Below are 24794 nucleotides of genomic sequence, written 5' to 3'. Positions count from 1 at the left end.
TCTCGATAGTAATCTGCACATTACTACCCGGGCCACACATTGGGCAGGATGGGCAAGATCGGATTAGAAGGGTAAATGTGTGGCTAGAGATATGGAAGCATCAGTTAACCCGTGCAACAACCACGCACCTGGTGTTGAGTTATAGGCCAGAATTGGCACATGTTTGGGAGCAAGTCAATTCACAAGTGTCAAAAGTACCTAAAAACAGAGAGAAAACAACCTAAGAATGGAGGGAAAGAAAGCAAAAATAATTTCAGAAAGCAAGTGATCTAGTCTCTAAATGGATTGAGACCTCTGCTTTATGGGGACATTAGGAACAGGAGTAGACCATTCAGCTCGAGTCTGCTCCACCATTCAATTAGATCATGACTGATCTGCACCTCAACAACATTTACCCACCTTGGCTCCATATCCCTTGACAAAATTATCTAACAAAAATATACAGGAATATATAGAATTACATGAATATAATCACAATCTCATTAATATAGAGATATCCATGTGTGTTTTTATAAATGTAGGTTGTAATATGTTTCCTCGTGTCTTGTAGTAGTGTGCAAAAATATTCATTATCCTCCCAGATGTTACGGAGTGTTGAGAGTTGATCCTCAAGCTCAGCAATCTTAGTCGAGAGGGTCCACTCTGGAGATAAAATCAGTAAGAAGTTATTCTCCGCATACCAAAGCCATCTTCACCTGAATGCAATAGTAAGAATAATGGCTAAAGCAGAAACAAACTTCTGCTGCTTCATCAGGATATTATTTTATATCAGAAACACTAGCAGGAAGGGTTTTTGATTTCCAGGGCACTGGCATGCATTCTGGGATAGAGGGGGCTGTATAAACGGGATTTTCTTCACCATGCCAGTTTATAGTAGGACCTCGGTAACATCCAGGCTTCGGCTGACATCTGGCAGATAACGTTTTTTCTTGTTCATTATGGTCATTACCTGCTACTTTTATATGTTAACTTATAAATGTAGGTTGTAATATGTTTCCTCGTGTCTTGTAGTAGTGTGCAAAAATATTCATTATCCTCCCAGATGACGAGGAAACGAGGAAACATATTACAACCTACATTTATAAGTTAACATATAAAAGTGGCAGGTAATGACCATAATGAACAAGAAAAAACCCAGCTATCTCCCCCTTACCTTCAATGACACCACCATTGCTGATACCCCCAACCGTCAATATCTTGGGGGCCATCATTAACTATAAGCTTAATTGGACCAGCCATATCAACACCATGGATACAAGAATCGGTTAGAGGTTGGGTACTCCACAACAAGTGGCTCACCTCCTGACCCCTCAAAGCCTCTTCATCGTTTACAAGGTTAAAGTCATTCAATACTCAAGAAGCTCAACATCATCCAGGACAGAGCAGTTCACTTGATTGGCCCCCATACCACTGGACTCATTATCCACCCCCTCCATCACTGGCGCATTGAAGCGACAGTATATATTACCTACAGAATGCACTACAGCAAATCACCAAGGTTTCTCTCACAGCATCTCCCCCTCCTGCAAACTCTGCCACTGAGAAGGACAAAAGCAACAGTATCATGGGAACACCATCACCTCTAAATTTCTCTTAAAGGCGCACACCATCCTAACTTGGACATATATTACCCTTCCTTCATAATCGCTGGGTCAATATCCTGAAATTCCCTACTCAACAGCGTTGTGGAAACACCATCAGCATGAAGACTGCGGTGGTTCAGGGAGAAAGCCCAGCACCACTTTCTCAGGCAACTAGGATGGGCAATAGATGTGGCCTTGGCAGCGTCATCCACATCCCAAGAACAAATTTTAAAATCCTGAACTATACTAGCACCAATATACTTGTGGAAAGGTAAATACAACAGCGGGGATGGATTTAAACTGGTATGTCAAGGAGAAGGGACATTAATGATCAGGAAATAGTATAGAATTGAATCACATAACAATCATGTGGACAGTATGGAATTTAGAATATGTTATAAGTTAAAATCGTCTAAGGAACCAAGACAGATAGGGAGAGTGGGAATGTCAGGGAGGACTACAGTAAGGGGTGGAGGTAGGCCTCTTAAAATAATGTACACAAATGCAAGTAGCATTAGAAGTAAATTAGGTGATCTGGTACTCTAGGAGATGGACGAGCAGAGATCTAGGCATGCAATGGAAAAGAAAATCTAGCACGGTGTAAAACGGGCTGCCGATTCACTATGAGCCCGTTTCACACAACTGGTGTGGACCAATTTCACCACATCATCATCATGTCCTTTAAACATAGCATTGGTTAGGTCACACTTACGGTTAGTTATACTCAGTACTCTAAGTGCGACCTAACCAATGCTATCTACAAATGTATTCATATTTATAAAACCCAAAATGCTCTTGGCCTTTTTTTAAAATGCTTTATTTACCTGCACTCACACTGTCAGGGAATTATATATTTGAATGCCTAGGTCCATGTTCATCCATCCCCTTCTTTAAATTGAGTGTGTACTCCCAGTCCTTGTTTTTCCTCTGATAATTAACTACCTCACACTTATCCAAATTAAATTGCAGCTGCGAACCATCCGCCAATTTTGCTGACTTGTCTATATCTTCCAGAAGTCTCTTACAGTCTTCTTGTTTGACAAGCATTTCTACTTTTGAGTTGTCAGCATATTTCAAGATTATGCTCCCTCTAACCAAATCCAAGTCATCTCTATATATATATATATATATATACTGAGAATGAAAGTGGATCCAGCACTGACCTTGGGGTAAAGCACTTCCAATTCTTCTCCAATCTGAGCAACAACTATTTTGCCTAACTGTTTCCTATTTACTCTAGCAGACAGCCAGCACAGACACAATAGCTCCCATCCTGTATCTCAAACCATAATGCCCCTTACCTTGTCCTTACTAAATTCAGGTTGAATTATTTCCCTTACCCTCATATCTTCTTTTGCATAAAAAAACACTCTCTCCTAAACTATCCTTTCTATCCTTATGAGGGTATCTCTCACTGCGTTTTTTACCTATAAATTAGAATTCTTGTCACCAGCATAGAGCTTCAGGTCACCTAATTTATTTCTAACGCCTCTTGTATTTGTGTACATTATTTTAAGACACCAACCTCCTCCCACGTTGCTACATTTTCTCTTATATTTTATGCTTGAATTTTTCTAACAAGCCTTTTTGAGATACTTTATTAAATGCCTACTGAAAATTCATATAGTGCACCAACCGCATTCCCTTTATCCATCCAATCACTTGCGCGTAGTGTGTGGCAGCAGTAAATAAGGCAAATAGGATCTTGGGTTGTATAGCACACGCAACAGTAGACAAATCATAGGCTTATAGAGTGCATTAGTTCATCCCCATTGGTGTACTATGTGCAGTTCCAGTTCCCGAATCACAGGAAGGGCATCATGGCACTGGAAAAGGTGCAGCAAAAGGCTAACCGTCTGATACCTGGCTGCAGATATCTGAACTACAGTAAAGACTACAAGAACTGAGTTTGTTTTGACTCGGGAAGCATTATTGAGAGAGGATATTATTGAGATATTCCAGCTCCTTAAGGGTATCAACAAAATTGAACCCTGAAAAACTGTTGTTCTTGGGGCCATGGTGAACAATGAGAAGGAATGGGATGAAGCTGGGAAGAGGGGAGGTGAAAGGATAGATCGGATATAATGACTGCACACGGAGGGTGATGAATGTTTGGAATGACAGCCTAGAGAGGCAATCAAGACTGATAACAACAGTAATTTTACGAGAAAGTTAGACAGGATTTTGATGAGAGAATTATATCGAGTCTACAGCACAGAAAGAGGCCACTTGGCCCAACTGGTCTATGCCGACGTTTTCATTCTGCGCGAGCCTCCTCCCAACCTATTTCATCAGCATATTCTTCTATTCCTTACTTCCTCATGTGTTTATCTAGCTTCCCCTTAAATGCATCTATGCTCTTTGCCTCAACTACGCCTTGTGGTAGCGTGTTCCACATTCTTACCACTCTTTGGTAAAGAAGTATCTCCTGAATTTCCTATTGGATTTATTAGTGACTACCTTATATTTATGACCTCTAGTTTTGGACTCCCCACAAGTGGAAACATTTTCTCTACCTCCAACCTATCAAACCCTTTTATCATCTTAAAGACCTCTAACCAGTCACCCCTCAGCCTTCTCTTCTCCAGAGAAGAGTCCCAGCTAGTTCAGCCTTTCCTGGTAAGTATTTCCTCTCAGTTCTGCTATCATCCCAGTAAATCTTTTTTGCATCTTCTCCAGTGCCTCTATATCCTTTTTATAATATGGAGACCAGAACTGTTCACAGTACTCCAAGTGTGGTCTAACCAAGGTTCTATACAAGTTTAACATAACTTCTCTTTTTTTCAATTCTATCCCTCTAGAAATGAACCCCAGTGCTTGGTTTGCTTTGCTTTATCATGGCCTTATTAACCTGTGTTACTACTTTTAGTGATTTGTGAACGTGTATGGCTAGATCCCTTTGCTCCTCTACCCCATTTAGACTCTTAGAATCAATATTCTATTAGTAAACTCTCAGGATGGCCAGATGAACCAAGATGGTCTTTTCCGGTTCTGTACATGCCTATGTTCTTAGTTATTTGAGATAGTGCAATGGAAAAATCAGGATGCCGATTGCTCAAAGTGGCAACTCATCTATCACCCCTATGTTGGTTAGCATGCCCCTCAATGCAACTCAATGTGACCTCCTTAGCACTGCCATCTTTACTGTGACATGGAAGAAAGTCCTAAGATTGGTGTGTAAAAGAGGAAAATAAGAATCACAAAACCAATTTATTAAGTTAAATAGGTCCAAATGTATGCACATTCAACAACAACAAGGCTCATGTGTCCTCATTCATTGCACCATTATTCAAAATGCAGTTTCCACAAAGCTGAAATATTTAGTTCTGAAAATATTATGAACTAAATGGTTCAACTAAGTTCTTTTAAATTTTAAGATATCTGGTGGTAGGAACTTTCAGAGAAATCACCTGAATTAGAGACACATAATACTGCAGCCAAGGATACCCATTCGAGGACCAAATTAAGGCACATTGGGCTCAAGATCGCAAAGCTTCTGCTGATCTGATGAAATGTATTTTCTTCACTTTGCCCTCCAATGCCTGAATTTACCTCAATCAATCTTTCAATAATCACTACCTGACAAATTATAAAACAACTACTTTTTAGCTGATTAGCACAATGTTTTATATTACTAGGTCACATTGATACAGTTTAGTGGGAACTCTGAGCTGCTTTGCCATATCTAACTTGCCACTGCTTCATACTGAGTGCAGAGTAGATTCTGTTCCCTTCCTCAGCAATATCATTTTATCCTTAGTAAGTCTAAAGGACTTTACATTTAAAAATGAATAAAACAAAAGATAATTTAGCCAATGAAATTGGTCAGCAATTGATATCTTCAATAGTACAAATGTTTAGTACAACTGGATGGGAAAATAATTCCTAAGAGCATAGATTTTCAAACTAGGGTGCTAAATCCTAACAGCACTGTGCGACAATCCCAGGGGTTTGCGAGTTCATTAGATTTATGTCCCTCTGTAATCAGATTTCTGCATTTGTTGACTGACTAGCATTTTATTTCTATCACTAGATCGAGATATATGTTTAAAATTCTCACATCTAGATTGCATCCATCACATCACAACTTTCAAAAGAGACACTCCTCAAAGATGCCACACCTCAGGGTGTCACACCTCCAAAGTGTCACCGTCTGCAGGGCAAAAAACCACGATTGTCTGAAATAGCCATTTATCTGTTAATTTACCAATGAAATATCCAATTGCAAAAGAATCAGCAGTAGCAAAAAGTACCAACGAGGAATGAATACACAGCAGAACAACAGAGCAACCAAAACCCTCAAATATTTTTCAAAGCTACCAATCACAAAGAAATAAGTACCACAAAATTAACTAATCAAATTGCTCAAACAATTTTTTGATATTGCTTTTGGGTTCCATTTTCCTTCTTCACTCAGGTCAATATGTTAATGGAGCAGCCAGAAATAATAATCTCCCACCTGTGAACCCCCATGGAAATTCTGGGTGATCATTTATAACAGAATAATCATATGAAAACTATATAATTCTGGAAAAGAAATCACTAATTTACCCATGCAATTGGTTATTTAATGTTAGCAATGAATTTAAATAGTAGCTCCACAGAAAGGCTGCTCTTCAGCCTGGAGCCTGGATCTTGAGTTCGAAATTTCACCTGGGCCTGAAGCTTGGCTGATTTCCAGGTACTGTGGACAAATTGTGTGTGTGTGAGAGATTGATGTGTAATGGGAGTTGTAGTTTCCACCCTGCTTATATGGACCTACAATACACAGAGGAGACGATAATGTGCTCTGCAAGGCCACGTGACTGCACATAAATCAACTGGGCAAATAACGCAAAGCCAGTCCATCTGCATAATTTTGTGATGCGCTGGGTGTCTCTCTCATGACACATCAGAAGCATCAGGGTTGCAATATCAATGGATGGGCAACTGGCTGCCCATTGTGTTTGGGGCAATTGTTCAGCATTGGAGTGGGGCACAAGGCAAGTGGGCTATGATACCAGGAATGCAAAGAGACACCAGGCAGGGGTGTTCAAACTTTTTTTTTGGCAAGTTAATGGCAGCCTGCCCTTCAACACCCATTCCAAATAGGGCACTGTGCGGCTGGAGCTCTGTTCAGGCAGTTCGGCTGCACTTATGTTGACTGCTTTATTTACATTAAAGACAGGGCCTAATGAACCTAAGTTGTGTGCAGGCTCCCAGCTTCCTTTGTGCTTGTCACCTGCATTGGTGTGCGCAGAGTGCCTTGGGTGCATCGTAGACCTAAGGCCTCTGTGTCCGATCACCTGGGGTGCAGGCACCTAATGTGTTGAATTACATATGGTGTTCCACCAACCTATTAACCACCTCAGAGTGCACCGTGACAACTAATGTCACATGATAGATAGAAAAGGACCACGGAGATCTACCTTCTGTGGAGAAAGTGTGTGTGTGTGTGTGTGTGTGTGTGTGACAAAAAAGCAGCAGCATGATAGTTGTCATTTTCACCCTCCTCCTCAGTTTAGATATTAAGTAAGTATTTTGAGCTAATGGTGTGATTTGGCAAGAGTTTTTTTTCTGCTGCTGAGGGGGTTGTGTTTGCACCAGGGCCAGAGGGGAACATTTCTGAGATGCTTCAATGCTGGCCTCTGACAATACAGCGAGTTTTTATCAATCAACCAGGCTTGGATCATGGTGAAAAATTACCTGTTCAGGTGCTGGGCAATAAAGACATGACAGGGGGGTAAATCTCCTCTGTAATCCTACACTAACCATCAAAGGGGAGAAAATGTCTTTTATCATCATGGAAATAATTGAATGAAAGTGAGATTTTCAGAGAGAACGAGGGAAGAATGGCAAATAAGTAAATAAATAATTTAAGTATTTGCATTTTAAGCATCATATGATCACTTGTTTCTTTGTTGTCTTTTGCTTGTTTCTTTTAGTATCAGTGAAATATGCAAAATTTTAACCTCAAATCAATCATTTGTTATACTGAGTCATTAAATTTGCCACATTACAGTACTGGTTGAACCACTGTCACCTTTCGTCAGTAGCAGAGCTGTGGTAAACATCAGAAACTGTACCCCAGGTGCCAGACAACCCGTGAGGAATGCCACGGCAGATCTATGAGGGTAATTTTGATTTAGGGCGGATGGTGTAAAACCAACGATAGCGAATTGGCAGCCCGTTTTACACATCTTCCAGGATCGAGAGAGAAGTAAAATGGCTGCTGATTTGCTAGCGCCCATTTTACACTATTGCCCAAAATCAAAATTACCCCTTATTAGTGCTAATAAAAATATTTTCTGACATGATACTACTCTATTCCTTTGGGTAGTTCACACTGTCTTTCAGAAGTTAGGACAGAATGTCCCTGCGAGCGTGAATACTTTCAGTATTTTCCCTATATAAAGAAAACCACTTTACTTGAAAATATGAATTCCTAAAATGTGTAATTTGCAAAATAAATTGGTGTTTTACTCAAAACATATCTTGCCTTACAGGAAATCCTATCTTGCAAGAGTAAAAGGCAATTTTTTTTCTTGAACAGAAAATATTGTACATTGCTACATTTTGGACCATACCCTACTTTTCCCCATAATAATACATCATTATTTTGTAATTGTTTTTTAAACAAATGTACATATATCAAATGTAATGAACACCAGCACTTAAACAAAGCATGTTAAATTATCCTGGAAAACAAGGAATTAAAAGCTATGGGCCTAAGCTAATAAAATATTAAACCTATAATTATCTGTTAACGTATCTGTTCAAACACAGACATTTTATACTACTAATACCAAGAAAGAGAAGTACCAACTTGAAAGAATCATGTTGCATAAAGATCTATTTTTGTAGCCTTTCATCAACTCTGCCTTGCATGTGGTCTTATTATTGTTAATATTATAGGTGCCTGAGGAGAAAGTGTGAAGAAAACTTCTTAAAAACAGTCACATAAATATTTAGTCATTATTTGCATCTTGCCAATTTTTCAGAATGGCTCTAAGTATCCAATATTTAAAGGTTTTTTTACTGTAAATAACAAGGGTAACTTGGGAAGCATTATTATTCGCTGTGATCAAAATGTAGAAGCGAATTATTTGTATTTGGAGAATTAAAAAATGATAAAAGTTTTCAGAACAAGGCCATAACACAAGTGATAATTGATAATGACTACAATCGTAAATTGATCATGATATATTTCAGAATTATGCCATTTTTTTTCAATCTATTTTGAAATGTAAATTGAATTACAATTCAAAATGTGCATATCTTCCTTCTCAGGGGACAACAGCTTTAACATAAGAAACTTAGATCTATTTCCATTACGTTCATCGCTGATAGCCAATTTGAATACTGCATCGGCAGCAGAAGACGATCTCTCATCCAGCAATGAAACTGGTCATTAAACAGCTGAGTAATGAGTTGTTCACCTCCCAGCGCATCTCGTCCACTGAAACAAAGCCGGTCACTTAAAACTGCTGCTTGTTCAGGTGTTCCTGCAGTACAGCTGAATCCTCATTACAGTGCGCGTTACAACACAGTGTAGGACATGGACAGGGACACGAACTGGCCTTGTTAGAGTTTACAGTTAGGAATGTAGTAGCACCATCACTGTGAGAAGGAAATCAAGCCAGAAGAAAACAGAAGTGAACACATCATGGAGAAAAGAAACTATAATAATAAATAATAATGTCAATGGTCAAACAAATAAGCCAAAAAATAGAAACGGGGTAATTTGAATTGGACGTAACAGGTAACAAGGTCACAATATAAACAGAATATAAAAGGAAGAATAAAAAACAAAGAACCATATTTTCAGCAGGACACATTTAGTACATTCTTTTTTTATTATTTAATAATGTATCAGATTAAATAAAATGTGAAAGGAAATAAACAATTAAAAGCACAAATAGAAACACGATAGCAAAACCCAATAAATAATGCAAAACTGGTAATGAGTAGTAGGCCAGACTCTGTAGAAGGAGGATGGACAAGGCAGAAATAAAAAAAAGTTTACAACATAGATTTAGAAAAAGTAAGAAATAACAAAAGGAAAGATACAAATAAAAAAGAATATGATAAAATAAGAGAAGTATTAACACATTAAACAAAATATTAAAAAGGAGATAAATGAGAAAAATTAAAATATATCTTAAAGTCTCTATTCTTCAAAATCTGAACATACATCTATTACAGCAGTCAAAATAAGGTACTGGATAGCAAAAAATGTTTCTTTACCCCCACTCAGATTTGTGTCTTAACTCAGCCTGGAATAATGAGATGAAAGCTCTCTCTCTCTTCCTTGTGCTGGCTGTGAAAGTCCTTTGTGAAATAAGGTTGGGCAGTCTCAACCCAGCTCCCTGTAGGCATAAAATTGCTTGCGGTTTGGCACAAAACCAGTAATCTCACTCAGGGACATCATAAGGATACCTGGTGTGGGAATGGAAAAGTTCATCCTAGTGTCCTAGGAAGCGGTGCTTCTGAGATTAGATTTAAAGCGTATTGCTGGGGCAGTGAAGTCAAATGAAAATGAAAATCAGGAGAGATGTATAACGGGTGGCTGAATCAATAACACTCATTTTACACTGTCACCCAAAGTCAAAATTATGCCCATTGCCATTTTCCTTTTCTGTGCCATTTTTCTTCCATTGTTTTCTTTGCCAGATTGCCTCTCTTTCTCTATCACTTTCCTTTCTCTTTTTAGCACTATTGATGTCTTTTTACTTTCCCCCCACTCACTCTGTCCTTTTTCTTTCATTGTCTTCCATTGTCATTTATTCTTTACTCTGGTTATTTTCTCTCTCTTTCTCTTGTTTCCTATTTTTTTCTCTTCTTATTTTCTCTTTCTGTCTTTACGGCCCACCTGGCTGTGGGTGTGAGTGCCACTTTCATTGTTCTCTTTTGCTGTCAGTTGTTGAAGAGCAAGAGAAAAAAGGCCCAGAATCCACAGTGGTAGTGACCATTCTCCATTAAATCCACGGGATCTTGTAGTTTTAAATGGGACTTTCACTGGCGCTGTGAATGCAGTGTTTAGTGGCACGGTATAGATGAGGAATTGCGACCCTCAGGGGGGAGGGTGGAAGATATCTCGAGAAAATGTTGGTAGGCTTGTGGGTGGGGCCAGATTCTGTTGAGAGCCGCAATAGAAGCTTGCAAGGTCACAGTTGGCCCGTGGGCAGTTTAATAAGTGCCTCTGATATGTGTCATACCAGAGCTTAAAATTATTTCTGACACACAATGTACATTGCATGTATATAATGAATTTCACACAAGCAATAGCTCAACTATTATCCTGCCATAATCCCATGCAATAACATTTAATCAACAATTTTACCACAAGTGTGAAATAAAACGTAGTAGCTTATGGTCAGTAGGGTAAGATTCTTTCACATAAATCTGATGCACATAAACCTGTTAAAACAAATATATTGGCCTAGATTTCCCCTAGTTTCTAGCTCCTCTGACATATTTCACACAATTTGCAGCCTTTGAATGCTGGAAGCCTGTTTGGCTCAGCCGAGGACTGTTCTCATGGCAGCTGTGAGGGCCCAGAAAGTTTTCTTTGATACCAGGGCTTGTGCAAGCATTCACAGAGTGTGGCCCTGCAAAGGCTGAAGAGGGACCCACATGCCACTCCACCACTCCCCCGCCCCGGCCAAATGTTTCAGAACAAATTTTAGTTTTTTTTATAGGCAGCACAGTATGAACTGTTTGCTCTCAGTGGAGAAAGTGGCAAGGGCAGCATAATAGGCCTCAGCACTGAAAGTTATCAAAGGTTCTTGATCACTATCCAGTGACTCCTGCTACATATGTTGTATGAGGAGAGGATTGGGGTCAGCTGTGATTCCTCCACAAATGAATAGACTGCTGATGCTCATACTTTATGAATGGCCCCTTAGCTGAGGTACCAGAATGTCATCGGCACCCGTGGACCCATGGACAATGAAGACAATTGGAAAGCAAAATAACACTGAAGGGTATCCCATTTTTCCCACATGTTATCTGTTTGCATATTTTTGAACATCAATAAAACCTGTTTTAAAATTATACAACTGAAACTGTTAGCTGATTATGCAGGTAAAAATGTGAAAACACTGCATGCAACCGATATTAATTTCCACACTGATAAAGCCCTCTCTATATATTTAATACAAATACATAATTTGTGTACCATTCAGATTTATAAACGAGTTACCTGCAGCAAACAACAGGACAGCCACGGGTCTGTAGAATCTCCGACGGGTCCCCTGACAGATTGAGATCAAAGCCACCAGAAAGGCAACGAGAATAATGGCGGCTCCAGCCAGAAGCAAAGCCACGGTAGCAATCTCCCAATCTATAACACAGAAAGCAAAAGTGTAACAACCTAATAATCCTTAACATACATAAAATCGTGAAACTTAAACCTGCCAACCTATAATATTCACAAAGTAACTGTGTACAGATTTGGATATGCATAAATAAACATGTAATACATCTGCTAATCTGTAACATTTGAACAGACGGTTCAAATCTGTAATGTGCAAAAAATAGTACAATAGCAATCTGCCAATTTGTTACATGCAAAAATAGCAGAGTGCCAATCTGCCAATATCGTTTTTTGTGTTTCTCGTGGTTTTGCAAATCCCTCTGTATTATGAGGTGATACCAGAGGTCATCTGATGCAGGTAGAGGGAAAGCTTAAAAACACACACGTGCATTACCCAGTTTCAAAGCCAAACTTTGGGATGTAATCTACCAGCATAGATGTACATTTCAGTCACTAAGTAGGACTTTCCACTGAATGCAAACTACTCAAAATGGATTTGGTTCTATTCCAGGACAAGAAGGATACTGTGATATTATGAGACAGGAGAGTAGTAGATAGATGATAGTCAGTAGTTTACCCTGTGATTGGAAAAACCACATAACCCACAAGTGACAAAATCACAAGTTAGCTGTAAAGTGCTTTCCCATGAATAGACTAAGTGTGATATTACTTATTTATCCACCGAGTATCCTATTTATACTACCTTTTGTTATTTTTTTTTAAAAACTGTTTTGTTGTGAACTGTTTGAAGCATAGGGAATGCTTTAAAGCTCCCATTTATATGAGATGACTTTTATCTCTCCTCAGAAATGTTTGGTAACCTGGGCCAAAAATTCCTCTTTTAATGAAAACTTAGAAAATGTCCATTTTATTTCCATAATTAACAACCCACTAAGGAAATCACAAGAACACGCAGCTCTGAAATGTCCCATTTCTGAGAATATAATTTATTGGCGGGTTAATGATTATAGAGAAAAGGAAGCATTCTCCCATATTTTTATGAAAATAATTTATTCCCCATTATATAAAAATACAATGTAACTAGCAAATGAAATACAAAAATGTGCACAATTGATGTCAACAACTATTAAATATTTTTTAGAATTTTGCCACAATTAGTTAAAAGTAAGCAGCTTTGGGGAGGAAGTGGGTGAAGTTCACTGGTACGTAGAACCATTGCAAATTGATGGAAGTCTTGATCATCACCATGCCATCTGGGATAGGAAGCACAGAGCAAAAGCTAGAGTCGAGAAATCAGAGTAACCCCCAAGCTAATCTCTTACACTAACAAGCAATTATATCAAGTGCAGGAATGGTGGTTACTTGGGATTCTTATAAACTGTCCTTTACCTCAGTCAGGGAACGTTAGATGGCACAGGGGAGGATTTAAAGAGAGAAGCAAATTGCATAAAATGAATGAACAAAAGGTATCTCAGGTGGTTTTGCAACATAACTGTCAGTGTATCGGTTTGTTGCACTATAGAATTGTAAGATGTGGTTTCACACCAATTATTCTGCATATCAGGTTCATGCTCTCAACCCTGAGTAGAGGCGAAACACAGCAAGGGATTGGAAATTACACGTTAAGTCACCCAGACTGCTCTCATCTGTTTCCTAGTGGCTCCTTATGGAGTGGCTGTGCCAAATTCTTGGGAGCAGATTATTTACCCTTTCAGTCTGAGAATTGTGCATTAATTGCCAGGAAAATTAAAAGATGGGAAAATGTTAAAATGGAGGAATAAAGAACTCACCAAATAACTATTATTGCCACAGAAATAAAAGTTTTATATAATGTTGTAACCAGCTATAAAAATAACTGTATATCTTAAATTCCTGATTAGATATCTAATATGGTGGCCAAACAGTTGGGCAGGGGAGCTAAATATAGACCAGGGAATTTATTTCATAACTATAATAACATTTTTTCCCCCAAGTTGGCCATTTTTTTCTACTGTAATCGCGATTTGACTACAACATATTGACATATGTTATATACATAGTGTGTAGTGAACCAAGTATCTTGTATGCACATCTGTGCTGGCAACAAGGAAAGTTGATGTTACTGAAAATTGTGAGGCTACCCCTTCCCTTCAACTGCAATAGGCCCCCACTGCATGGAAAACAGATATTGGGAACTGAACAAGAAGTAATTGGTTGTGGGTGGCAGCACCTCTTAATAGGATACCACCTGTTCTTGAAGGGGAGTGTTTCTTTATATATTTTCAGAAATTCTGTGGTGGAAGCTGCAATGGAGCCCAGGAAAAACAGGAGCCCCTTTTCAAGAGGAGGCACTAGAGATGCTCATGTAGGAGATGCAGCAAAGCCAGATGGCACCCTTTGGAATAGAACACCGCCCTTCAGTGAAAGCAGAAGTGCAAGTTGCATGTTTGGAGGTAGTGGAAAGAGTCAATGAAGTAACAAAGGTCTGTAGGGCCTGAGCACCAATAAGGAAAAAGTTTATTGGGGGAATGCCAAGATGCACACCTTTGCATACTTTATTAATATGGGGTACAATGTGCATGACATGAACCAAAATTGTGAGTTGCAGCACCTTCAGGGAGGTACCATGTTAATGCATCCGAATAAGCTTTCTACATAATTGCAGAAAAGCTGCACAACACAATTTTTGGTTGGCACACAAATATCTTGCAGTGAGTCATTTAAATGTTGGAAGGGGTGCATTGAATCTGCACTGCCCCCAGAACCAACATGTACATTGTTTCGGATTACATTCCACAAGGAGGGATGTGCACTGGCCACAAGGATGGCAGTCTGGGTGGTCTGCCAATTTATATCATCCAGATGTTGTGTGTGCTTCCAGAAAAGGCTACTCACAACCAATGCAAGTGGACACACATAGACCCTAGACCACCATATTTAAAGCAGCTGACACAATTTGAAAAGATGGCTCAAGGCATATTTGGGCCTGAGTATAACAAAGGATACAGCAGAAACAGCTGGTGGCAGCCAGGAACAGGGCACCTTCTAGCAGGTCGTGTTACATGCTTCAAAAGCACCACAGATCCAAGGATCTTGGGATATTTAGATAGTAAACATGAGGAGGGATTATCAGATGAAGCATAGATTACAAATGAGGAAGACCAAGACATAAACAAGTATCTGTCCAGGATTCCAGCCCGATGCCTTTCTCAGATGCATGGACAATGGATCAATACCCTAGTTGGCTTGGCTTGAGAAGACAGTTGATGGATGACCAAAGTGCCTTCATGACATTCTTTGGGGCAGCATAAAAACCCTGCAACAATTAACAATGAATGTGCAGAAGTACCTCTCCAGCCTCTCTGCACTTTTGTGTGAAGGAGTGCACCATGGAGCAAGTGGCTACTTTACAGGCAATTTCAGGGGAGCCACCGAGAGCAGTGGAACCAAATCCTGGTGATGGTTCTCCCACGAACACTGTGACTAGGGCTATTAACACCTCGGCTCCAACTTACAGGACTCTATTGAACTTGACAGGGTCAGGGTTTTGGTTCTAGAGTCATTGCAGTGGGATTGCCACACCTCAGTCATATATTATTATGCTAATTGTAAACCATCCTGCACGGGCGCTTGGCATCTGAGGCATGGTAAGAGAAATGGTCAGATCAAGCTGCTTCTTCTTAAGGGTATTACACATCCATCCAAACCAGCCCGTTTAAGGATTGAAGTGCCAGTTAGCAGGCATGTGCTGATAGCCACTGCCTTCTCAGATGTAGCTTTGGCACGCCTTCTCATGGCCCTGCGCCCAGAAGTGTAACACCACTTCTGTTCCTTGAGACCTGCACTAGCAATAGCAGCCTGCCAGGACACTTGCTCTGCCTACTCATTAAGCACCTAACTTATTCTTAGCATGGGAGTATTTTTGTTGGGAAAGGCCAAGTTAAGGTTATAACTGATAGTAGGATACTGTAAGATGGCAAGGTTGAAATGCAAAGCATGCCGTTTCTGGGTACACTGTATGGGGTTTCATTTTTCTGCAATATTTGAGCAGGGGTCAAATTGGAAATTACTGGAAGCAGTTATCAATGAGTGCTGCACCAAACTTCCAAGCTACAACTCTGCTTCCTTCATTTCCATCCCTATCCCTCACCTCAGCTACTGCTGCACTGGAGGCTTCCTCATCATCCTGCTGCATGATCACTCCTCTTCGGACAGCAAAGTTACATGGTGATTATTTTGACATCTTTGCAGGGCTACATAGAAGCACCCCATCTGTCTGGTCCAAAAAGCAGAATTCTTGCTTCAGCATGTCAGTGGTATACTCCACGTTAATTCTGGTTCGACTATATACCTTAATGTATTTATGTTTTACTTTTGCATAGGACTTCTCAGTGGGGCACTGACCACAGCTGCTAAGCATAGCCGTGGTTTCCCAGGAGCTATCCATCCAATCTATGTGAGCTTTCAAATAGTGTAGAGATCTTTGACTTCTGCATAATGAAGGCATCATGAATAACAGATACTGACTTGCACTAAGACATCTTAACTGAGTGGAAATCATTTCCATTCACGCAGGTCACAAGGCTGATGTGAGGAGCCCTGATGCCCATATGGGTGCCATCTACCATACACTGCACTCTTGGAAATCCTGTCTTTATTCCCCTTCAGCTTCTGCCACCTTTTCACAGGAAAAGTGATGAGCCTGTTGTCCATTGCAAACACAGCATCTGTCACTTGCTTGACACATCTGTGGACTGCATGCTGCATTACATAGTGGGTGATCTGTCACATGTCCCCTGCTGTGGCTTTGAAGAATCCAGTGGCATTAAAGCTTACTGCTTTGATAACCTTCAAATATATGGGAAGAGACCTCCTTGTTCTAGCAGTTCAATCTGGAGCATATGGCACAGCTCAGTGATAGCCTCTGTTGCGAAGTGAAGGCAGCGAAGACAGCTTTCCTCTGCAAATCCCAGGGTGGTAATTGCTGCAGACATAATGCTGCAGGTGTCATTCTATCTGCATTTTACATCCCCTCGTGAACTAGTCATCCTTATTTAAATCATGGTGCATGATAAGAACCACCAAAGGAATTCCCATCCTCAGCACTTTGTTTGCTGCAAGATTTTTGCAGCAACAACCCACAGTATGAAAGTGTAGTAAACGAAGTTAACATACAAAAATGGCACCTTCTACAACAAAAGAAACTAATGCAGGGAACTAAATGGAGCTAAATATCAAAGCTTCTTCCAAAAAAACCAAGTTTTGTTTAAACTTTAGGAACAGTAACTTAGTTTTAAGAACTGAATTTCAGCATGCTGGGCCAGTGGATCAGTCATAAAAACAGAAAATGCTGGAAATACTCAGCAAGTCAGGCAGCATCTGTGGAGAAAGAAACAGGGTTGATGTTTCAGGTCAATGACCCTTCGTCAGAATTGGAAGAGGTTGAAGATTAAACAGTTTTTTAGCAAGTACAGAGCCAGGGAAGGGAGGGAGGGAGGGGAGGAAAGAACAAAAGGGAAGGTTTCTGATAGGGTAGAGGGCACGGGTGATTAAATGACAAAGGGACGATGGTGCAAGGCAAGGAGGATGGTAATGGGACAAATAAAGAAACAAAAGATGGATCGAGAGGGACTGTAAATGGGAGCAGCAGAATCATTACCAGCACCTGCTGTCCAAAAAAATGGGAGCAGTGGTTATGATCTGAAGTTAATCAATGTTGAGTTCGGAAGGTTGTAAAGTGCCTAAACAAAAGATGAGGTGCTGTTCCTCGAGCTTCCGTTGAGCTTCATTGGAACAGTGGAAGAGGCCGAGGACAGAGAGGTCAGAGTAGGAGTGGAACGGGGAATTAAAATGGCAAGCCACCGGCAGGTCAGGGTCACGCTTGTGGACTTAGCAGAGGTGTTCAGCAAAGTGATCACCCAATCTGCGTTTGGTCTCCCCCATGTAGAGGAGACTGCATTGTGAGCAGCGAATACAGTATACTAAATTGAAAGAAGTACAAGTAAACCGCTGTTTCGCCTGGAAGGAGTGTTTGGGGTCCTGGACGGTGGGAAGGGAGGAGGTGAAAGGGCAGGTGTTACATCTCCTGCGTTCACACAGGAAGATGCCATGGGGAGGAGAGCGGGTGTTGGAAGACTGGACTAGGGTGTTGCGGAGGGAGTGGTCCTTTCGGAATGTTGAAGGGGGGGGGGGGGGGGGAAGACGTGTTTGGTGGTGGGATCGCACTGGAGGAAATGGCAGAGGATGATATGTTGAATGTGGGGGCTGGTGTGGTGCAAGGGGGACTCTATCGTGGTTCTGGGAGGGCGGGGAAGGAGCGAGAGCAGATGTGCGGGAAATGGGATGGACACGGTCGAGGGCCCTGTCAACTATGGTGGAGGGGAATCCTTGGTTGAGGAAAAAGGAAGACATATCGGAAGCACTGGTGCGGAAGGTAGCATCGTCAGAACAGATGCGATGGAGACGGAGAAACTGGGAGAAGGGAATAGAGTCCTTACAGGAAGCGGGGTGGGAGGAAATGTAATCGAGGTAGCTATGGGAGTCGGTGGGCTTATAGTAGATAATGGTTGACAGGTTGGAGATAGAGAAATCGAGGAAGGGAAGGGAAGAGTCGGAGGTGGACCATATGAAGGAGAGGGAAGGGTGGAAATTGGAAGCTAAGTTGATGAAATTTTCCAGTTCGGGGCGAGAGCAGGAAACGGCTCCAATAAAGTCATCAATGTACTGGAAAAAGAGGTGAGGGAGGGAACATGAACAGAACTGGAACAAGGAATGTTCCACGTATCCCACAGAAAGGCTGACATAGCTGGGACCCATACAGGTTCCCTTAGCGACACTTTTTATTTGGAGGAAGTGAGTGGAGTCAAAGGAGAAGTTGTTCAACGTAAGAACAAGTTCACCCAGGCGGAGGAGGGTGGTGGTGGATGGGAACTAGTTCGGCCTCTGTTCAAGGAAGAAGCGGAGGGCCCGCAGGCTGTCCTGGTGGGGGATGGAGGTGTAGATGGACTGGACATCCATAGTGAAAAGGAGATGGTAAGGGCCACGGAACTGGAAACTGTTAAAGTGGCGGAAGAGTCGAGGATGTAGGTCGGAAGAGACTGGACAAGGAGAGAAAAAATAGAGTCGAGATAGGAAGAAATAAGTTCTGTGGGGCAAGAACAGGCTGAAACGATGGGTCTTCTGAGGCAGTCATGTTTGTGGACCTTGGGAAAGAGGTAGAAGTGGGGTTGGAGGACTATAAGCTTGGCGGGGGGTGGGGGGGGAAAGAGATCTCCAGAGGAGATGAGGTCAGTGATGGTCTGGAAAACTATGGTTTGATGTTCGGTGGTGGGGTCATGGTCCAGGGGAAGTAGGAGGAGATGTCGGAAAGTTGGCATTCAGCCTTTGCAAGGTAGAGATCTGTTCGCCACGCATCTGCCCTCGTCAGCGGGTTTAATGACAATGTCAGGGTTGGACTTGAGAGAATGGAGTGCTGCAAGTTCAAAGGGAGGTAGGTTAGAGTGAGTGAGGGGAGTAGAGAAATTGAGACGGCCGATGTCACGCCAGCAGTTCCCAACGAAAAGATCAAAAGAGGGGGAAGAGGCCAGAGGGAGGGGTTCAGGTGAAACGAGAATTCTGAAGGCGGGTGAAAGGGTCCGCTGTGCGGGGGGGGAAGACTCCTGGCCAAAGAAGTGGGCATGGAGGCGAAGGTGACGGAGGAAGAGCTCAGCATCATGTCGAGCTTGAAATTCATTGAGGTGAGGGGGTAAGAGGATAAAGCTGAGGCCTTTGCTGAGGACTGATCGTTCAGTTCAGAGAGGGGAAGGGCAAAGGGGAAAGTGAAAACATGACAAAGGGTGAGATTGGAGGGAGGGATGGGGTCATTAGTCATGCGCCCATTTTACTTAGGACTGGAGCTCGACAAACAATGCAAATTTCAATATGGGATCTCATTAACATCATTCCTTCTTCACAAGGAAACTGATGCTAGCCAGCAGCACAACCTCTCTTGTCCTTTTTTATCCTGCCTCAAACTGAGATGCTTGAAATCGCGACTCATGTTCACTCATGGTGAGGCCTCATGCTGCCAGATTCTCACAATTTCAGGGCTCACTTCTCCTTGAAATTATTTTTGCTGTGGCTCTGATAACCATTGAATAACACCCATTGAAAAAAGCAGTACAGTTGCCCTGAGCAATGTTTATGTTTGATGCTATCACATGGCGCTGTCAAGTACTGCTCCACCTTGGCAGAAACAAGTACCTGACAACAAAAGAAAGGGTTTAAAGGTTCAAATGTGTCCTACTGCAAACTAAATATGTTAAGGTGGAGAACCTTAAATATGTAAAATATTCCCTGCTAAAACAGCCTTGAAATAACCCACTCATGATTTCATTACTTACAATTGAGTAATGGAATATTTCATCTCTGTTGCATCTTCTATTTATTCAATAACTTGTATCTTCTACATGGGTGTTACAATAAATTAATCTTATTTCAGAGATGCAATCTCAATAATGTGAACTAATTTAATATTACACTTTTAAAAATGTTATTTTTGATCACTCTAAAGAGCATTGGTTCCATGCCACAAAAGATGTTTGAGCTTTGCAGCAGTACCTGCTCAGATCCAAAGTAAAACAACTTCTACTGCAATTGAAAAATAGCCCTGAAATTATGCCTTGGGATAGTAACATACAAACTCATGTTTGTCCGAAGTGCCACTCTCAATTTTAGCTTGTATCCTACAGCGTAATTTCAGGGCCATTGCCTCTAAACTCCTGACTTCATAACAGTACCTTTTGCTGCACTGTTAAAAATGTTTTATTGTCTCACTCTATCACTATGTCCCCTCTGAGACTGCTAATCTGTGCCAAATTATTGCAATGATTTGTGTTGTGTAACCACCCTCACTGGAAACTGGGTTAAGCTTGCTGAATCTCACTTAACAACCTTTACAATAGAGAGGAAACTCATCCCCAATTTGTGGATTGCATTCAAAACCAGGACCCATAGGTGAGAGCGTTGCAACACTACATCTCATTTTCACCTTTAATATTTAATATAAATACATATCGGCAGGCAGAAACGTGAGAAAATAGAAATAAGGGCTCTTTATCAATTCTTATACAAGATTAAAATTTGCGGATTCCATTTTTTCGAATTTGCTCCCGCTCAAAACATTCATCAGTCCCATATTAAAATAACAGGAAAGCTCGAGAGTTTTCCACTAAACAAACATCATGTGCCAAATGACAGGAAACAAGCGGGCGACACTGCATCACATGTTAATGGGCAGAGTTCACTCACCTCGGCTCGCTTTAGTTCGGAGGATCCCGGTCCTTCATTCGCCAGTGGAATTTTACTTATTTAAAAAAGCGTCGCGTGAGAAACACGAACTATCCGCAGCACAAATTTGACTTTAAAAGGAGTTTCTGAGGAACTTGCCTGTTGGGGGTGGCCGATTGCTGTCCTCCTCCTCCTCCCCACAGCCTGTCAATAATTGCTGCTAACCAAACCCGCCAGACTCCGCCGCCCGGCTGCTTCCCTTTCATTCTGCCCCCTTCCCCCCAACAATTGAATGTTTTAATCGAGAAAGAGTGTGTTATCCATATTTTACAAACAGGCAGCATTAACTTGCCAACCACCGAGCGTTGTGGAACTTTATTACCAGACTCGAGCACCCGCCTTTCCAAAAATAACAAACAAACTTTTAGATGGCAAGTCTCCCGAGAGCAACTCGCCGCAGTGTTATAACTAAACCCACATTGTCTGATGTTTACAACCCCCAGTCTCTTTTAATCCAGACAGCCCGGGAAAGGTCCAGAAAACTCGACAATTGTTTCCCTCAGCAAAGCTGGAAAAAAAAATTGAATCCGCAAAAAGAGTGACACGTTTCTGAGTGACCGTCATTGTTCACCTGTGACCCCGGGATTAAAGAACAGACGCAAATATAAATTGTTGATGAAGGCATTATTTAAACATCCGAGCAAAGGCGAAATGAAAACAAGGAAGATAAAGCAGAACAATTGTAGTTGAGATCCATCCCTGTGAAGGGGATTGTATTTTGCAAACACTTGCTGACTTGCACTCCAATAAAAGGTACTTAAAGAAACAAGCAGCAAATACATAACTAAAACAGAAGCTGTAGCGGTGGACATGTTGTCACCCACTGTCTGCACTTATTACCAGCAATTGCTTTTGGCAATATCCGTCTCACTCTCTTGCTGGATTCGTCTCATCAGTCACTCGATATTTCTCTTAAGCTGCTTTCAAATTGCAGCCCACAGATAAAACTGTCAGAAAGACCCTTTCTTTTTACAATTTAAGTTGCATTTATATTGTCACTTTTGTGTTGATGGTTTTGGCTGTAAATCAACAAAAAGTAGTCGAATAATTTAGAAAACTACCAAGCACACGAAGGTCATACAGTGGGAGGAGAACCCCTTAGGAGGCCATCTCACTAGTTTGAGTTCCCAAAGCATGCAGAATAAATCTTGCCCTAGTGTTTTGTTTCTCTCACTGCTTTTGAGTTTATATCTCAGTATTTCTCCATCTCCCTTTCTGTATTTCTTTCAGTCTCTATTTCTGTTTCTCTCTATTTCTCTCACCTTCTTTATTTCTATTTTATTCTTGTTTTTCTCTCACTATTTATTTCGGTCTCTATTACTCATATTTTCCCCCAATCTCTATTTTGAATTTATCTTGCATGTCTCACTAATTCTGTACTGTTCTCACATTCTGTATTTTCTCATATTATGTATTTCTCACTAATGTTGTATTCTCACATTCTGTATTTCTCACTAATTCTGTATTCTCACATTATGTATTTCTCTCTCATTCTAAGTGTTTCCCTCAATCTGTATTTCTATGTTTATATTTTTCTCAGTCTCGTGTTGTATTCGTGCCATTCGTCCCCTCCATTTCTTTTCTGTCTCCCTTTCTTGATCTCGCTCTCTCTCTCTCTGTCAGGCTATATCCAGGGTCAATATTAGTGTTCACTTGAACTGCATGTACAGATGTATAGTTTGTGCAGGATTATGTCAGTATGATTATGTCTTTGTTTATGTGTTTGATTGTTTGTGTCAGTACCTAGTAATTTCCTCTTTTTTGACATTTTGTCATATTGGTTGGCATCTTTATTTTTTATCTTAATTTCTGTTAGTATCTAATATTGCCTAGCGTATTCATCTATCATTCTGTCAGCATATTTCGTCCAGTTTATGTCTATTTTTGTTAGTCTCATTTCACAATATCTGAATTTCTATCAGTATATATCACCCTATAATATGTTTATTTCTCACTATATAACATATCCCAGTATCTAATTTCTGACTGGTTTTGATATGTCTATGTGCGTGTTTCTGTCAGAATATAACATGTCCCAATGTGTTTGTTAGTGTTTTTGTCTGTAAACAACATGCCCCAATATATGTTTGTTCCTATAACATGTCTGTGAATGTTTTTGCCTATATAACATATATGTTCCAATGTATATGTTTAATTTGTCAGTATAGAACATCTTTCTGTGTCAATGCTTGTCAGTATATAACATGTCTCAATGTTTGTCTTGTGTTTGTCAGTATATAACTGCTTGTCAGTATATACCATGTGAATATGACATTTCTCTTTGTACTTGTCCTTATAGTAGCTAATTCCAAATGTTATTTTTTTCTATCTCGTAGTTTTCCCCAATTACCTTTAGGCGTCTGTGCACCGTTTCTTTCCCGTTCTATAATTTCCCCTCAACGTAACCCTATCTGTTTGACACTGTTTCAGTTAATTATCTTGGGTCCCTGCAAAGCTCTCTGTTTATTCATCGTACGTCCTTTCAACATTCTGCTATTTAATTCTCTCCTCATTACACTGTCTCAGTTATTTCTCGAATGCCCAATAGCGAATTATCTGCCTCTCTGTTCCTGTAACATTGTCCGTTACTCTTTTCTATTCGTATGACATTCCCCTAATTACCTTTCTTTCCGTCCCTACAACCTCGTCTCAGTTTCTCTCTCTCTCTCTCTCTCCGTCCTGTCCCGGATACCAGGCATTGCCCCTGGGAGGTTTGAGTCCCACTTCTTACCGCTGTCGAGCGCCCAGCTGCAGTTCCACTCGCTTTCGGGGATCGAGCCCGGTCGGAAACACCTCTGCCAGAGGGACAGTGAGAAGTGACTGTCGGCAGTAACCCAGGCAGGACTCAGCAAGGCCACCACGTCCAAACAGAGCGAGAGGACCACACACACCAACCCGGTCAGTTTCAGTGGAGTCACCGCTGCCACGCGGCTCTCCTCCGCCGTAGACATCATCCACCCGACTGATGGGGCAACACTCGCCAAAGTCCGAGCCCACACTATCCGCTCTGCAGCTCGCACTGAGTCTGCACCCTCAGGCTGCCTATCGCTAGCTCCTCTCTCAATCTCTTTTGCAGTCTCTCTCTCTCTCTGCTTCTTTCCCTCTCAAGATCTCTCTGACTTTCTGCAATCACCGTGTGAGTCAGCTCCTTGCTGGGAAAGCGCAGAACGCCAACGCCTCGTTCTAGCGATCACCCCCTGGCCCGAACGTCTCCTCTCACTCACTCCCAGCGATTACCCTCTGTTCCTAACGCCTCCTCTCACTCCCAGTGATCACCCTCTGTTCCTAACTCCGCCTCTCTCTCACTCCCAGCGATTACCCTCAGGTCCTAACGCCTCCTCTCACTCATTTCCAGCGATCACCCTCTGTTCCTAATGTCTCCACCTAACCCAATAACAACAAACTTTTGGACGGCTGAACTTTATTGGTGCTGCAAAGTGATATGCGATCATTTTATGAAGCTTCGTGCGAGCGACTGTCACAATCCGTTCTTGGGACATTTCAGAAGCTGTCAGATTTGCGGAGCGTAAAATTGAGGGAAATAAAAAAGACCCAGGAAATTCTCCTCAATCTAGTTTTAAAATATGAGATAGGTTTGAGCAAATTGTCAGTAAAATTGTTAACTCTACAAAGTCAGTTTCTGATTC

At 41.2% G+C, this 24794-nt stretch overlaps 1 protein-coding gene across 2 annotated transcripts in view; it reads right to left on the bottom strand.

Annotated features, from left to right (window-relative positions):
• tmem47 (transmembrane protein 47) overlaps nt 1-24513 on the bottom strand; it is a 38230-nt gene extending 13717 nt beyond the window's left edge. Inside the window, exons 1-3 of one of the 2 annotated variants that reach the window (XM_067992780.1) lie at nt 23879-24513; nt 11767-11907; nt 8915-9182 (exon numbers count right to left, since the gene is read on the bottom strand). In XM_067992780.1, coding sequence (XP_067848881.1) covers nt 9160-9182; nt 11767-11907; nt 23879-24101 — 387 coding nt within the window. In that variant the 5' untranslated portion in view covers nt 24102-24513 and the 3' untranslated portion in view covers nt 8915-9159. Of the gene's footprint in view, nt 1-8914; nt 9183-11766; nt 11908-23878 lie in introns of those variants that run through there. The other variant, XM_067992779.1, reaches the window with a different exon arrangement.
• Nucleotides 24514-24794: the final 281 nt, after the last annotated feature.

This window comes from Heptranchias perlo, chromosome 11 (assembly GCF_035084215.1).
Source record: "Heptranchias perlo isolate sHepPer1 chromosome 11, sHepPer1.hap1, whole genome shotgun sequence".
Lineage (NCBI taxonomy): Eukaryota > Metazoa > Chordata > Chondrichthyes > Hexanchiformes > Hexanchidae > Heptranchias > Heptranchias perlo.
This window is presented reverse-complemented; position numbering and strand designations above follow the sequence as displayed.